General features: G+C 43.5%; 1 protein-coding gene across 1 annotated transcript in view; it reads right to left on the minus strand.

Annotated features, from left to right (window-relative positions):
• The window catches only part of ROS1 (ROS proto-oncogene 1, receptor tyrosine kinase), a 190,164-nt gene that overhangs the window by 69,388 nt on the left and 105,914 nt on the right, over positions 1-14,862 (minus strand). The window contains exons 36-38 of the mRNA XM_056563593.1: positions 14,379-14,443; positions 12,641-12,773; positions 7,352-7,449 (exon numbers count right to left, since the gene is read on the minus strand). Coding sequence (XP_056419568.1) covers positions 7,352-7,449; positions 12,641-12,773; positions 14,379-14,443 — 296 coding nt within the window. The remainder of the gene's footprint in view (positions 1-7,351; positions 7,450-12,640; positions 12,774-14,378; positions 14,444-14,862) is intronic.

Here is a 14,862-nt window from a genome sequence, read left to right on the forward strand (position 1 = left end):
CTTGTTTGGGGGAATGTCTTTTTAGTTTACTTGGGGCAATCATTCCTTTCAGGGTGGGAGCTCGACGGAATGTGATCCTGGGTTTGGTTGGAATAATTTCTTTCAGGTAGGGATCGGACTGTAAAATGTGCCAATGTTTCTGTAGGATGTTCTTTACAGATTGTTGGCCAGCTGAGTATGTTGTGATGAAATTGCAACTGTAGAGGTTCTCTTTTGTGTTGCTCCTTTCTTTTTGCTGGTTCGTGAGTTTGTTTTTTTGTCCATGCACTCCTCTTGGCTTAGTGCCTTGGTCCTGGAATAGGCATTTTGAATCAGTGTTTTTGGGTACCCTTTGGCTTGAAAGCGTTTTTCCAGGGTCTTGGCCTGGGTCGCAAAGGTCGTATCCTCGGTGCAATTTTTTCTGACCCTTTTGTATTGTCCGAAGGGTGTATTCTCCCTCCATTTTTTTAAATGGCCACTGTGGAAAGAAATGTAACTATTTGAGTCCACGGTTTTGAAGAACGTGGATGTTATGATGGCTCCCTCTTTGTGGGTAATTTCCAGGTCCAGAAATTTGGGGTGAGGGTGATCCCCCAGTCGTTGTTATTAATCTCAGCCATCAATTGATTTATTTTGTCCATCGGACCTTGCCATAGGATAAAAAGGTCGTCTATGTACCTTTTATATAGTCTGGCATGTTTGGTGAACAGGGGGTTGCTAGTGATGAAAGTATCCTCGAAACGCCCCATGAATAGATTGGCGAAAGCAGGGGCTACTGTTGTGCCCATGGCGGTGCCACGTATTTGGTGGAATGTTTGTCCATCGTATTGGAAGAAGTTGTTTTTGAGGACTGTTTCCAGAAAGGTTGTTAGGAATGTGACCTATTCTGTAGGGACATCAGGGTCTCTTTCTAGGAAATACCTAGTACACTGTACACCAATGTCATGGCGTATATTGGTATATAGCGCAGTTACGTCCATTGTTACCAAGATCATGTCGTCCACCCATGCTATGGGTTTGAGTAGTGAAATGAGTTGGTCGGAGTTTTTCAGATAACTGTCGAGATTTTGAACGTATTCCTGCAATATAAGGTCCAGGTAATGTGACATATTGCAGGTACTGCTGTCTATCCCTGAGATAATGGGTCTCCCGGGGGGGCATGTGGAGTTCTTGTGAATTTTAGGAAGGTGGTAATAGTAGGGGACAGAGGGATTTTGTATGAACATGAACTTTTTCTCTTGTTTGGAAATGACTTTTTTACTGAGACCGTCGTTGAGTAGGAACAAGATCTCTTTTTTTAGGGGGGGGGGGAAGGCTCCCCTTTGACTCTTCTGTAATAGTTGGTGTCCTCCAGAATGTGGCAGGCTTCCTGGTGGTAGTCTTTGTAATCCTGGATAACCAGGCTCCCACCCTTATCAGCTGGTCTGATAACGATATCCTTGTTCTCTTTCAGAGTTTTTAGGGCTTGTTTTTCTCCCCATGTGAGGTAACCCTCTCGGGATTTCTGTGGGAATCGATCTGGCAGTTTCCTTAGGTCCTCTGCTACCAGTTCATGGTTCCTAACAACCTGCCTGGAAACAGTCCTCAAAAACAACTTCCAATACGATGGACAAACATTCCACCAAATACGTGGCACCGCCATGGGCACAAGAGTAGCCCCTGCTTTCGCCAATCTATTCATGGGGCGCTTCGAGGATACTTTCATCACTAGCAACATGCCAGATTATATAAAAGGTACATAGACGACCTTTTTATCCTATGGCAAGGTCCGATGGACAAAATAAATCAATTGGTGGCTGAGATTAATAACAACGACTGGGGGATCACCCTCACCCCAAATTTCTGGACCTGGAAATTACCCACAAAGAGGGAGCCATCATAACATCCACGTTCTTCAAAACCGTGGACTCAAATAGTTACATTTCTTTCCACAGTGGCCATTTCAAAAAATGGAGGGAGAATACAACCTTCGGACAATACAAAAGGGTCAGAAAAAATTGCACCGAGGATACGACCTTTGCGACCCAGGCCAAGACCCTGGAAAAACGCTTTCAAGCCAAAGGGTACCCAAAAACACTGATTCAAAATGCCTATTCCAGGACCAAGGCACTAAGTCAAGAGGAGTGCATGGACAAAAAAACAAACTCACGAACCAGCAAAAAGAAAGGATCGACACAAAAGAGAACCTCTACAGTTGCAATTTCATCACAATATACTCAGCTGGCCAACAATCTGTAAAGAACATCCTACAGAAACATTGGCACATTTTACAGTCCGATCCCTACCTGAAAGAAATTATTCCAACCAAACCCAGGATCACATTCCGTCGAGCTCCCACCTTGAAAGGAATGATTGCCCCAAGTAAACTAAAAAGACATTCCCCCAAACAAGAACAAGGATATCAAAAAAAGAAAGGTTCTTTCAGATGCAACAAACCAAGGTGCCTATGCTGCCAAACCATTTGCCATGACAAATCACACTTCTCCAGTACCAACACTGGACAATCTTTTCCCATAAAGAAACATCTCACATGCCAATCCAACTACATTGTGTACCTAATCCAATGTGAATGTAGGAAGCAATATGTGGGCAGGACCACACAACCCCTACATATTAGATTGAACCAACATCGGGCCAACATAAGGAAAGGCTACCAACTACATGGATTATCGCGCCACTGCAGCCGACATCACCCTGGAAGCACCAACCCCATTACAATTATACCAATTGACCAAGTGCCGGGACATCTTACCAATAGATTCGAAGCACTAGTCAGAAAAGAGATGTTTTGGATCTTCAGCCTGAACTCCTTACAGCCTCAGGGCCTGAATGAAATAACAGAATTAATACATTGACCTCCACATCACATTTTTCCTCCCCGTCCTAGCAACATCCCATAAATCAAGCCCTTTTGCCAGGAACCAAACCCCTAGTCCCTTGGCCCCCTAGTCCCACATATATTCAATTCCGCTATCAGATAGGCATACCTATCCCACTTGAAAAATGCATGTCATTCGGAACACCCAGACCCCTGAGCTACCATATCAAGGTACCCTAGACGGGTCTACACCACATCCAACCCTACAGGTCCACGTCCACCCAACCACCAAACGTCGGTAATCACCCCCTCCTCGAATGCGCCGAACAATACCATCGACTAAGACACACAAACCCTTTATCCACCGTTGGCATACGTCCAAACCTTGGACGTCTGCATCACAAACGCCCACTGTGTAGTCCCTATGTGCACCCACTTTCCTACCGTCTTATTGACATCATGACACCTGGATGTCCCTTTTACTAGTAAAAAATACACAGTAACCCCTTCACCCCCGTGTTCATTTGTCACTGTCAATATGTGGAACCCTGACACCTGCGCTATCATTAATAATGATATATGGGACTGCGCCTCCAGTGCACAAACCGGCAATTTGATACATTATTGTATATGTGTCTTGTATATGTGTCTTGCTTCACATCCCGTTGCCAAAGCAGTAGTTGTAATGTGGCCAACATTAAAATTGCTGCCAGTTAGAGTCCTCCCTCATCTGCGAACCACTCACCTCCAGCCTCGCTGATATACAGCCGTCCGCGCATGCACGGGGCAGCGGTGGTCCGCAGACAGGGGGACTGCAGCGCCTTCCAGGTACCTCCACAGCCCCTCCCACTCCGACCCGATGGCCTGCCAACTGCAGTGGAAGACGGCGACAGTCACCAGGAACCACAACATCCAGAACGCAGTACCAGCACGCACCCACGTCCGGACGACACTGAGCGCCAGTACCGGACCCAGTGAACTCATTACCATGGAAATACCACAAAACCCGAAATCACTTGTTCCCCCCTTTTACACATTCACAGAATAATGACATTATGAGCATTTTTAAATACTGTTTATAACACTGCAAAGCACATGGTTACTTTGTTTACCTTGTTCCTCTCTGACACGCACGCATGTCAGTGACGTCACCCGACCAGCCCACATTTTGGGTCTTTTTCGCGGGTTTTTTTGTATATAAAAAGCATTATGTTACTTGTCACTGTACCCATGACCTGAGGAAGAGGGGTGATCCCTCGAAACGCGTTGTCTGTTCTTCATGAAGCAATAAAGACTGAATTCTTTATCACACCTGAAGTCTCCTACCTGATTGACCACTAACACGGATCCTGCAAGCGCCAGAGAAGTATCCAATTTTTCTAATCTGTGACCTCTGCCATGAGCACAGAACTCAGATCTTGAAAGCAAACATATCACACCACTATGTTCACAACCCTCCGAGAAAGGGGGGAACATAGTGATAATGTGGACTGAGGAGTATAGAAGAATGTGTTTGAACATCTACACACCATAGATTAGGTCATAATCTCACACATTCATTTACAATTCCAATTGAGGGACCTCAATTTAGTGGCACACAATTACTTCATACTGGAACTGCTGAAATTCAGCCTAACCCACAATTTTTTCCTTCTTGATGGCTACTACTTTCACCAGCTCAGTGGCACAGCAATAGAGAGCCTGTGTGCCGCCAAGTATACCTGCTTGCTCCTTGTAATGCTGAGCGCTCTGGGTCCCGCGGCTTCCCCGGAGCGCTCGCGGCGTTATGCTAACAGGAGCGCTCCGGTCCCTGTCTCTGACCGCGAGCGCTGCTGTGTTCATGCTGGCGGGGACGCGATCCGCGTGGTGGGTCAGATCCGCTCGTGGATCGCACCCCGTTCTACTCACCCTCCTCCTCCTGTGGGGTCTCGTCCCTGCGCGGTTGCCCCCGCTCCCTAGGGCACCGATGTTCTAAGATTTAAAGGGCCAGCGCACAGCTAATTGGTGCATGGCCCAATCAGTGTAATCACCTCCCTACACATAAATACTCACTTCCCCTTCCCTTCCTTGCCGGATCTTGTTGCCTTGTGCCCTGTGAAAGCGTTATAGTGTGTTCCCAAGCCTGTGCACCTAGACCTCCTGCTGTTGCCCCTGACTACGAACCTCGCTGCCTGCCCTGACCTTCTGCTACGTGTGACCTCGCCTCTGTTTAGTCCTTGTGTACCGCGCCAGTCTCAGCTGCCAGAGGGGTCGGGTCGCTACTGGGGAACACATCCTGGTAGTTACCGCCGCTGCAAGTCCATCCCGCTTTGCGGCGGGCTTTGGTGAACACCAGTAACTGCTTAGAACCGATTCCCCAGTACGACCCACGTCATCGCCTCTCTGGCACAGAGGATCCATCTCCAGTGTCCTCACCAGCCGCAAGTCCGGACCCTGACACTCCTGGGCTAAAGGCAGGTGAGGGTGGTCTCCAAGAAGGACTCAGACATCGGCATCAACATATCACACCACTATGTTCACAACCCTCCGAGAAAGGGGGGGAACATAGTGATAATGTGGATTGAGGAGTATAGAAGAATGTGTTTGAACATCTACACACCATAGATTAGGTCATAATCTCACACATTAATTTACAATTCCAATTGAGGGACCTCAATTTAGTGGCACACAATTACTTCATACTGGAACTGCTGGAATTCAGCCTAACCCACAATTTTTTCCTTCTTGATGGCTACTACTTTCACCAGCTCAGTGGCACAGCAATAGAGAGCCTGTGTGCCGCCAAGTATACCTGCTTGCTCCTTGTAACACTGAGCGCTCCGGGTCCCGCGGCTTCCCCGGAGCGCTCGCGGCGTTATGCTAACAGGAGCGCTCCAGTCTCTGTCTCTGACCGCGAGCCCTGCTGTGTTCATGCTGGCGGGGACGCGATCCGCGTGGTGGGTCAGTCCCGCTCGCGGATCGCGCCCCATTCTACTCACCCTCCTCCTGTGGCTGTCTCGTCCCCGCGCGGTTGCCCCCGCTCCCTAGGGCACCGATGTTCTAAGATTTAAAGGGCCAGCGCACAGCTAATTGGTGCCTGGCCCAATCAGTGTAATCACCTCCCTACACATAAATACTCACTTCCCCTTCCCTTCCTTGCCGGATCTTATTGCCTTGTGCCCTGTGAAAGCATTATAGTGTGTTCCCAAGCCTGTGCACCTAGACCTCCTGCTGTTGCCCCTGACTATGAACCTCGCTGCCTGCCCTGACCTTCTGCTACGTCTGACCTCGCCTCTGTTTAGTTCTTGTGTACTGCGCCAGTCTCAGCTGCCAGAGGGGTCGGGTCGCTACTGGGGAACACGTCCTAGTAGTTACCGCCGCTGCAAGTCCATCCCGCTTTGCGGTGGGCTTTGGTGAACACCAGTAGCTGCTTAGAACCGATTCCCCAGTACGACTCACGTCATCGCCTCTCTGGCACAGAGGATCCACCTCCAGTGTCCTCCCCAGCCGCCAGTCCGGACCCTGACACTCCTGGGCTAAAGGCAGGTGAGGGTGGTCTCCAAGGAGGACTCAGACATCGGCATCAACATCTGGCCATGTGATTGAGGTACATTGACAAGAACTTCATCCTGTGGCCTGGACTAAGTGTTTATTTCCAGCAGTTTGTCAAGGTTTCAAACCAAAATGCACTGAACTTGAGGTTAACCTCAAGAATTTCTCTCCCAGGGGGTAACCTAAGGAGTAGATTCAGGAACAGGAGCTACCCAGATGATGTCCTTAGGAGAGTCTTTGAGTGGACAATAGGGCAACATAGGAAACAACTGTTGGTCCCGAACCTTGGACAATAGAAAAGGGAACCGCAAGGGTCATTGGCAAGTTTGACAGTTAACACATGGTGGTGAAACACATCTTTCACAAATACTGGGATGTCTTAAGATAAGATGAAGACATCAGGGAGTATGTGGGGGAAATACCTCAGAACACATACAGGAGGGGCCCCAGGATTAGAATACGGTGGTGCAAAGCCTCTTCTTGCCAAATAGGTGATTGGATAAAGGAAACTTTTAGGAGCAGAAGTTACTTGGCTTGTGAGTTTATACGCGCCACCAAAACCTTTACTTGCGTTTTCACAGACAAGAGTTATGAGATAATCCACTTCAATTGTAAGCCGGTAGGGGTAATTTATCTGGCGAAGAGGTGAGTTCCGACATAGAGCCAGGGGCCACTATAATGATATTCTACAAAAGAGGCACATGTCAATTTTAAGGCACGTCCACCAAACCCAGGGGGGACCCCAAGTACATTTGTAAAGATGCAGCTGGTCCCAAAGAGGGTGAGAGGAGGAGAATGAGACAACATCCTAATACAGACAGAATGCAGATGTCAGTATTGGATTGATAGTGGCCAGAACAAATACTGCAAGATTTTGGGATTTTCTTACAATATACACAGTTGAATAGAAAATTAGAAACAAACTTCACCAAAAATTCTTTAAAAATATTTTAACATGACAAATTCTCTTAAGATAAGTTTATTTCTATTATTTTACTTCTGTTTACAAAATTGTTATTTTACCTGTGGACAAAATGCATCTTCTCCAAATATGTACAGCCTCTAGAAACATCCAGAGACATATCCAGAAGATCCACAGTTGACAACAATGTATCTTGAAACTATAAGAAATACATCAATAAAATATGAGTCTAAAAACCTCCAGCAATCAGCCAGTCCAACTATGTTGGAAAAAACTGATTCTTCACATAATTTACAAACACAATTCTGACTAAAATGTCTTGGGTATCATAACCACAGTCCATCAATTTATTTTTACTCTAATTCACTGTTCCTTCTAAGACAAGATTCACGCTGCTATTGTGCTCTGATCCGTTCAGGGTCTGTTCAGCAATTTTTTTTTTTCTTTGCACCGAATGGACCCTCAACAGGTCGGAGCACAACTGATACATCTGAGTCCCAAAAGGACCCCATCAACTTGAATGGGGTCCATCATGCTAATGAGGTCAATGAGCCCAATAACAGATCTACCAGTCTGAAGGATATGGAAATTCTGACTCTAACATTTCTAGTTCATATAGAGTGAAAAGTGTCACATAACATTTTTAAGCATGTCAGCAATCGTGTTGTCTAGGGGTAAGGATAAAGAAGAAGTAAATGTGGTATTTATGTTTCTTAGACAAGAGTGATTTACACAATTACATAGTTAGAATTGTCGAAAAAGACATATGTCCATGAAATTCAACCAAGCAATTGAAGGGAAGGGGTATGGTGGAATGAAGGGGAAGGGATGTGATTATATTTCTGCATAAGCATTAATGTTATTTTGTTCTAGGAATGTATCTAACCCTGTTTTAAAGCTTTCAACTATTTCTGCTGTGACCAGTTCCTGAGGTAGACTGTTCCATAAATTCACAGTTCTTATTGTAAAGAAGACCATTTGAGACCAAACCTTTTCTTTTCCAGATGGAGGGAGTGCCCCCTTTTCCTTTGAAGGGGTTTAACCTGGAACAGTTTTTCCCCATATTTTTTGTATGGGCCATTTATATACTTATATACATTGATAATATCCCCCTTAAACATCTCTCCTCAAGACTAAACAAATGTAATTATTTTAATCTTTCCTCATAGCTAAGATTTTCCATGCCCCATATTAGTTTAGTCGCACGTCTCTGCTTCTTCTCCAGCTCCACAGTGTCCCTTTTATGGACTGGTGACCAAAACTGAACAGCATATGCCAGGTGAGGCCGTACCAGTGTTTTACAAAGGGGTAGCATTATGTCCCTGTCCCTCGAGTCATTGCCTCATCTGATACAGGACAATATCCTGCTGGCCTTAGAAGCAGCTGCCTGACACTGCATGCTATTCTGTAATCTATGATCTACAAGTATACCCAGATCCTTCTCTACCAGTGACTCTCCCAGATTACCCCCCCAAGACATATGATGCATGCTGATTTTTAGTAGCCAGATGCATAACGTTACATTTATCCACATTGAACCTCATTTGCCAAGTGGATGCCCAGACACTTAGTCTAGTCATCTTGTAACTTATGCGCATCATCTACAGACTGCACCGTACTATGAAGCTTGGTGTCATCTGAAAAAATAGAAACAGAGCTGTTAATCCCATCCTCTATATCATTAAGTAATAAATTAAACAAGAGTGGGTCCAGTACTGAACCTTGGGATACACCACTAAAAACCTGGGACCAATCAGAGTACCAATCATTGACCACCACTCTCTGGGTACGATCCTTAAGCCAGTTTTCAATCCAGTTACTAAAGTTTCCAAACCCAAAGACCTTAACTTACCTATTAGATGTCTTTGAGGTACAGTACCAAACACTCAAAATCCAAAAACACTATATCCACAGCCATTCCTCTGTCAAGGCTTCTTCTCAAAGCAAATTAGATTGGTTTGACAACTTCTATCCTTAGTAAACCCACTTATAACCCACTGTCACTTATAATACTATTATCTCCTAATATTCCTGTATGTATTTACTTATGAGTCCTTCAAACAATTTTCCCACAATGCACATTAAGCTTACCGGTCTATAATTTCCTGGGGAACACCTAGCGCTCTTTTTGAAGATTGGCACCACATTCGCCTTGCGCCAGTCCCTCGGCACAATACCAGACACCATAGAATTTCTAAATGTCATGAGCAAGGGTACTGAACTTAGTTCTCTAAGAACTCTTGGGTGTAATCCATCTGGTCCTGGAGATTTGCTAACATTTACTTTACTTAATTTACCTTGGACCATATCTACATTAAGGCAGTTCATTACATTACATGATGTGTTTACCAACACTGGCACGGCCTGCGTGATTCCTTCTTATATGCAGAACTAAAGAACCCATTCAGTAGCTCTTCTCTTGATCACCAGTGACCCCCTCCCCATTATCATTATTAAGGGGTCCTACATGCTCTGTCATTGTTTTTATTTTTATTTTTTGCATTTATATATGTGAAAAAATATTTAGGATTTGTTTTACTTTCTTTGGCCACCTGTCTGTCTATTTGAATCTTTGCTGGTTTTATTACATTTTTACAGATTTTATTAAGCACTTTGTAATGTTTAAGGAGTACCTGTCACCAAACTAAACTTTTAATATATTGTTCCTTATGTTATTACAGACACTCAGCTATTTCCTTGCTGTCAAAATTCTCAACCTTTATATGCTTTTAATGTGATTGAAAAAATGGCCACTAAGTGGCTCTGTTCTGTTCCCAAACAGTTAATTTGGTCTTCACCTGGACTTGCAGAAGTCCAAACTCAGGAAGTGTGTGCCAGGCATGGCAAGTCACAGCTCTCGCAGGCACAGTAACGTCACCCCCCTGGGGAACGCCCACTTTCTCCTGCTGGGAGCTCACACAATGTGAGCAAGGGGAAAGGTATGAAACAGAGCTTTTTAAAAAAAATATTAGGGCAGGAGGGGTGTTAGGAGCAGTTAGTGAATATAATCTGAGTTAATTTAGAAAATATGGTTTGATGACAGGTACTGTTTAAATGCTATAGCTGACCTCTCAGATTTGTATTTTTTAAATGCAATTTTTTTTTTTTATTGCTCTTTTAACATCAGTTGTCAGCCATGCAGGATTTAGTTGTAATTGTTTATACTTGCTCCCCTTAGGAATATATTTAGCTGTATATTTATTCAGTGTTGATTTAATAATTTTCCATTTACCATCTGTATCAGTATTTGAGAACACCTCCTCCCAGTCTATGTCCTGTAATGCAGCTCTTAGCCCAGAGAAATTTGCCTCTTTAAAATTATATATTTTGCCCTCCCAACCTGTCTTTGTTTTCTACACTTTAAGTCAAAAGTAACTATATTGTGGTAGCTATTACCAAGGTTTTCACGCACAGTTACATTCCTCCATTAAATGGAGGCATCCTCCATTGTATGCAATTTTTGCTGGGGATCGCCCTTAGCAACGGTTCACAAGTGCAAGACCTCCACCCCAGTAAAGGTGCACAACTGCACTTGGGGTTGAGTTTCCTGCTATAACTTGTTCATGCAAATATAAGCGGTTATGTCTTTGCTTAAAGGGGTTCTCCGATGCTTAGACATCTTATCCTGTATCCAAAGGATAGGGGATAAGATGCCTGATTGCAGGAGTTCCGCCGCTGGGGACCCCTGGGATCTTGCACGTGGCACCCCGTTTGTAATCAGTCCTTGGAGCATGTTCGCTCCGGGTCTGATTACCGGCGACCACAGGGCCGGCGGCGTGTGGCGTCACGCCTCCGCCCCCGTGTGACATCACGCTCCGCCCCTCAATGCAAACCTTCGGGATGGGCCGTGATAGCTGTCACGCCCCCCTCCCATAGACTTGCATTGAGGGGCAGAGCGTGACGTCACATGGGGGCGGAGGCGTGACGTCACAAGCCGCCGGCCCTGTGGTCGCCGGTAATCAGACCCAGAGCGGACACGCTCCGAGGACTGATTACAAACGGGGTGCTGCGTGCAAGATCCCGGGGGTCCCCAGCGGCGGGACTCCCGCGATCAGGCATCTTATCCCCTATCCTTTGGATAGGGGATAAGATGTCTAAGCACCGGAGAACCTCTTTAAGGCTTATACTAATGCACCCTTTTATCTTGCTGGGTAGCATTAGGGTTTCACCTGTGAGGCCTGCTATAAATGAACCAACCAGGGTGGGGCTTGTAGCTTGTCTCCCCCCTCCCATTGTATGTGTGCCTAGTCCACACTGGAGGTAACTAAGGAGCAATCTGCAAGTCGGACCAAAGGCTGCCGTAATTTGGTTCCTGGTTTTATTTATCTGGCCAGGTAGGTTTTGTGTTAGGTCCCGCACCATTTGAGAAACCTTAGCGTGGTGTCCTTCATATAAGGATATACTGGCTAATGTCTCAATTTTACATCAGTTTTGAGGGTTAGCTAATGTCATTGTTTACATTAACCACAGCAGTGAAACGCTATTGTGATCCATAGGTGCAGGTTCTCCACTCCAACGTAGGTGCGCAACTGCACTTGGGGTTGAGCACCTTGTATCACCTTAGGCCACATTAATGTAATTGTTGGAAATGACCAGATCCAACAGAGCATCACTTCTTGTTGGATCTTCCACATACTGGCATATAAAATTATCCTGCAATAAATTTAGGAATTGTCTTCCCTTTGTAGTTAAAATCTCCCATTATTACCACTGTACCCGCCGGGCAGCCCTCTCTATTTGTGCATGCAGCTGACCTTCTATCTCGTCAGTGGTGTTGGGGAGTCTATAGATTACATCATGAAATATCTTTTCAGTCTTTGCTTCCTTTTGTAATTCTACCCACAGGGATTCCTCAGAATCATTGCACACTATGGTATCGTTCACACAGACTTTCATACCACTTCTAACATACAGACATGCTCCACCACCTTTCCTGTTTACCCTATCCTGCAGATTGACAGCCCAGTCATGTGCCGAATGTTGAAGCAAAACACTACTTTACTGAGGCCTGACTATTTTCTCTACTCATAGAACCAATACAACTCAAGTTCTTATCTTATTTTCTTACACAGGCAGCATAAAATATATTATGAAGCCAATGAATAACTCTATATATACTTCTTTTGAAGAGTGAAAAGATGCCTGGCACACATTGTAATGACGGACCTTTGTGCTGTAATCCTACAACTGAACCCAAAATAATTCAGAAGCAGCAGAATATAAGAAAACAATTCATACATTATAATTTACTAGGGTTTTTGTATTTATGAAAAAAAAAATTATCTACATATTCGAAAATATAAGCTGTGAATGGAAAACTGGAAAACAGCTTACTACTATTGGAAATATTTGTGATATCTAGAAGACAGTAATTCAATGCTCATACTTACAAGGGTATTTGCCCGAGCTCCTCGCAAGTATGACAGCAGATCCCCACCATCCATTAATTCCAGGATAATGTACTGAGGTTCATTATAAAGGCAGACTCCAAGCAGCTTTAGGATATTGGGATGGTGAAACTGACTGCAAATCATAAAATATACAATTAGTATACAAATAGGTTATCATGTCTCCAAAAACATCAGCCTACATCCATAGCTCCCCTAATTCAGGCACCTTTATGTTTTTTTCTAGCACCTCCCGTTAACTCGATATAGGTGCTGTTTGTATTTACATCTGTATTGCCATCACCGTCTAAATCCAAATGGAAGTCAAGCAGAGTCAACAAAATAGTTATAAAAGTAAATAAAAACTCTGTATATTCAGTTTCATCTGTTTAACCCCTTAACAATCAGGCCAATTTTCATTTCTACATTTCCCTTTTTGCCTTCTAACAGACATGGCTCTATTGCCTTTATATCTACTGAGAAATATAAGAGCTTGTTTACTGCAGGACCAAATGTACTTTGTAATGAAATCTTTCATTTTACCATAACATATACTACAAAACTGAAATGTAGCAAAATTTACAGGGTTTCATTTTTCACCAGCGTACTTTACAGTGAAACTGACATGTTGTCTTTATTCTATGGTTCAGTACAATTAGAGTGGTGCCCAGTTTATATAGACTTTATACCCTATAACTTTTTTATTTTTCCATTTACAGGGCTGTATGGGGGGAAATTTTTTGCACCATGATCTATGTAATTTTGTCATTTTGAAGTAGGAGGGACTTTTTGATTGTTTTTTTTATTCATTTTTGTGTTCATATGTTTTATGTGCCCAAAACCTGCAATTCAAGCATGTCGTTTTTATTTTATTTTTTGTTTTGTTTTGTTTTCTTCATTTACAACATTCACCGTGCAGGGATAATAACATAACATTTTAATAGTTCAGACATTTCCATATGTGGCAATATTAAATATGGGCCAAAATTAGAAGAGGTATGGCTTGCTTTCAGGAGGGAAAAGGCTTGCAATCTGGACCGACACACTCACCGGACAAGTGTGTACCCACTGTGCTTCCTAGACAGTTTGGCTTTGGGCAAAGCAAGAGCAGAGGTATGGAGTTGAAGTTGTTTTAAGCTTGTACCATATTGCCCAACAGGGTTTGTATCTATTATAAATAAAGATATGGCACTGTCTGTATAAATTAGCGGTGCTCGAATAGGATCCCAATACTTCATTAATTGTAGAAATAAATTTGGCACTCTTATTTGTATTTTAGAGATTTTATTCCGCAATGTTGCAAACTAACAGATTATATATGACGTTTCGATCCAAACACTGGATCTTCATCAGATATCTGTAGATTGCTGCGGAGGCAGGTGCGGTATGGCCTATAGCCAGGAGAGTAGGAAGCCGGTGTTGCGATCAAGAAGATCGCGTGGTGACACCTTGCGATCTTCTTGATCGCAACACCGGCTTCCTACTCTCCTGGCTATGGGCCATACCGCACCTGCCTCCACTGCAATCTGCAGATATCTGATGAAGATCCAGTGTTTGGATCGAAACATCATATATAATCTGTTAGTTTGCAACATTGCAGAATAAAATTTCTAAAATACAAATAAGAGTGCCAAATTTATTTCTACAAGGGTTTGTATCTACGGTATGATATTTTTTATGTATTTAGTAATTATTTCATATGTTATTAATGTTATGTTTTAGGCGAAATGAGATAATCTACCTCATCAAATGTGCTTCCTTCAGAAATTCCACTTTTTCCTGGTCTGTTGCATCACTTTTTAGAGTCTGATGAAAATAAATAATTAAGACATCAAGTAAATCATAATTCTAAAAACACACAGAAAATGTATATATAGTGTATGTATGTGTATAGTGAGTAGGGCTTACAACAAAGGAGGGTTAGTGCTAATTTATCTTACCCCTTAATGCTAATGACAATAAATGTGTTTTTCTTTGCTCTGCCATTTATATGGTACAGAATTTGTAGAGAGATTTAAACAGATTTGTTTTAACCCGAGGCATTCTACCAAAAGGCTAAATAAGCCATAAACCAAATCCAAATGATTGCTATCCATGTACTCAGCAATTACTATATAGACACTAGTCTGTTGCCTATTTTCTTAAAGTATTTCTACATTAAATTAGGCTTACTATAGACTGACCATAGCTTATTGGTTTATTAAAACATAAAATGTAGAAGTTAT

The sequence above is a fragment of the Hyla sarda genome, chromosome 3 (genome assembly GCF_029499605.1).
Source record: "Hyla sarda isolate aHylSar1 chromosome 3, aHylSar1.hap1, whole genome shotgun sequence".
NCBI lineage: Eukaryota > Metazoa > Chordata > Amphibia > Anura > Hylidae > Hyla > Hyla sarda.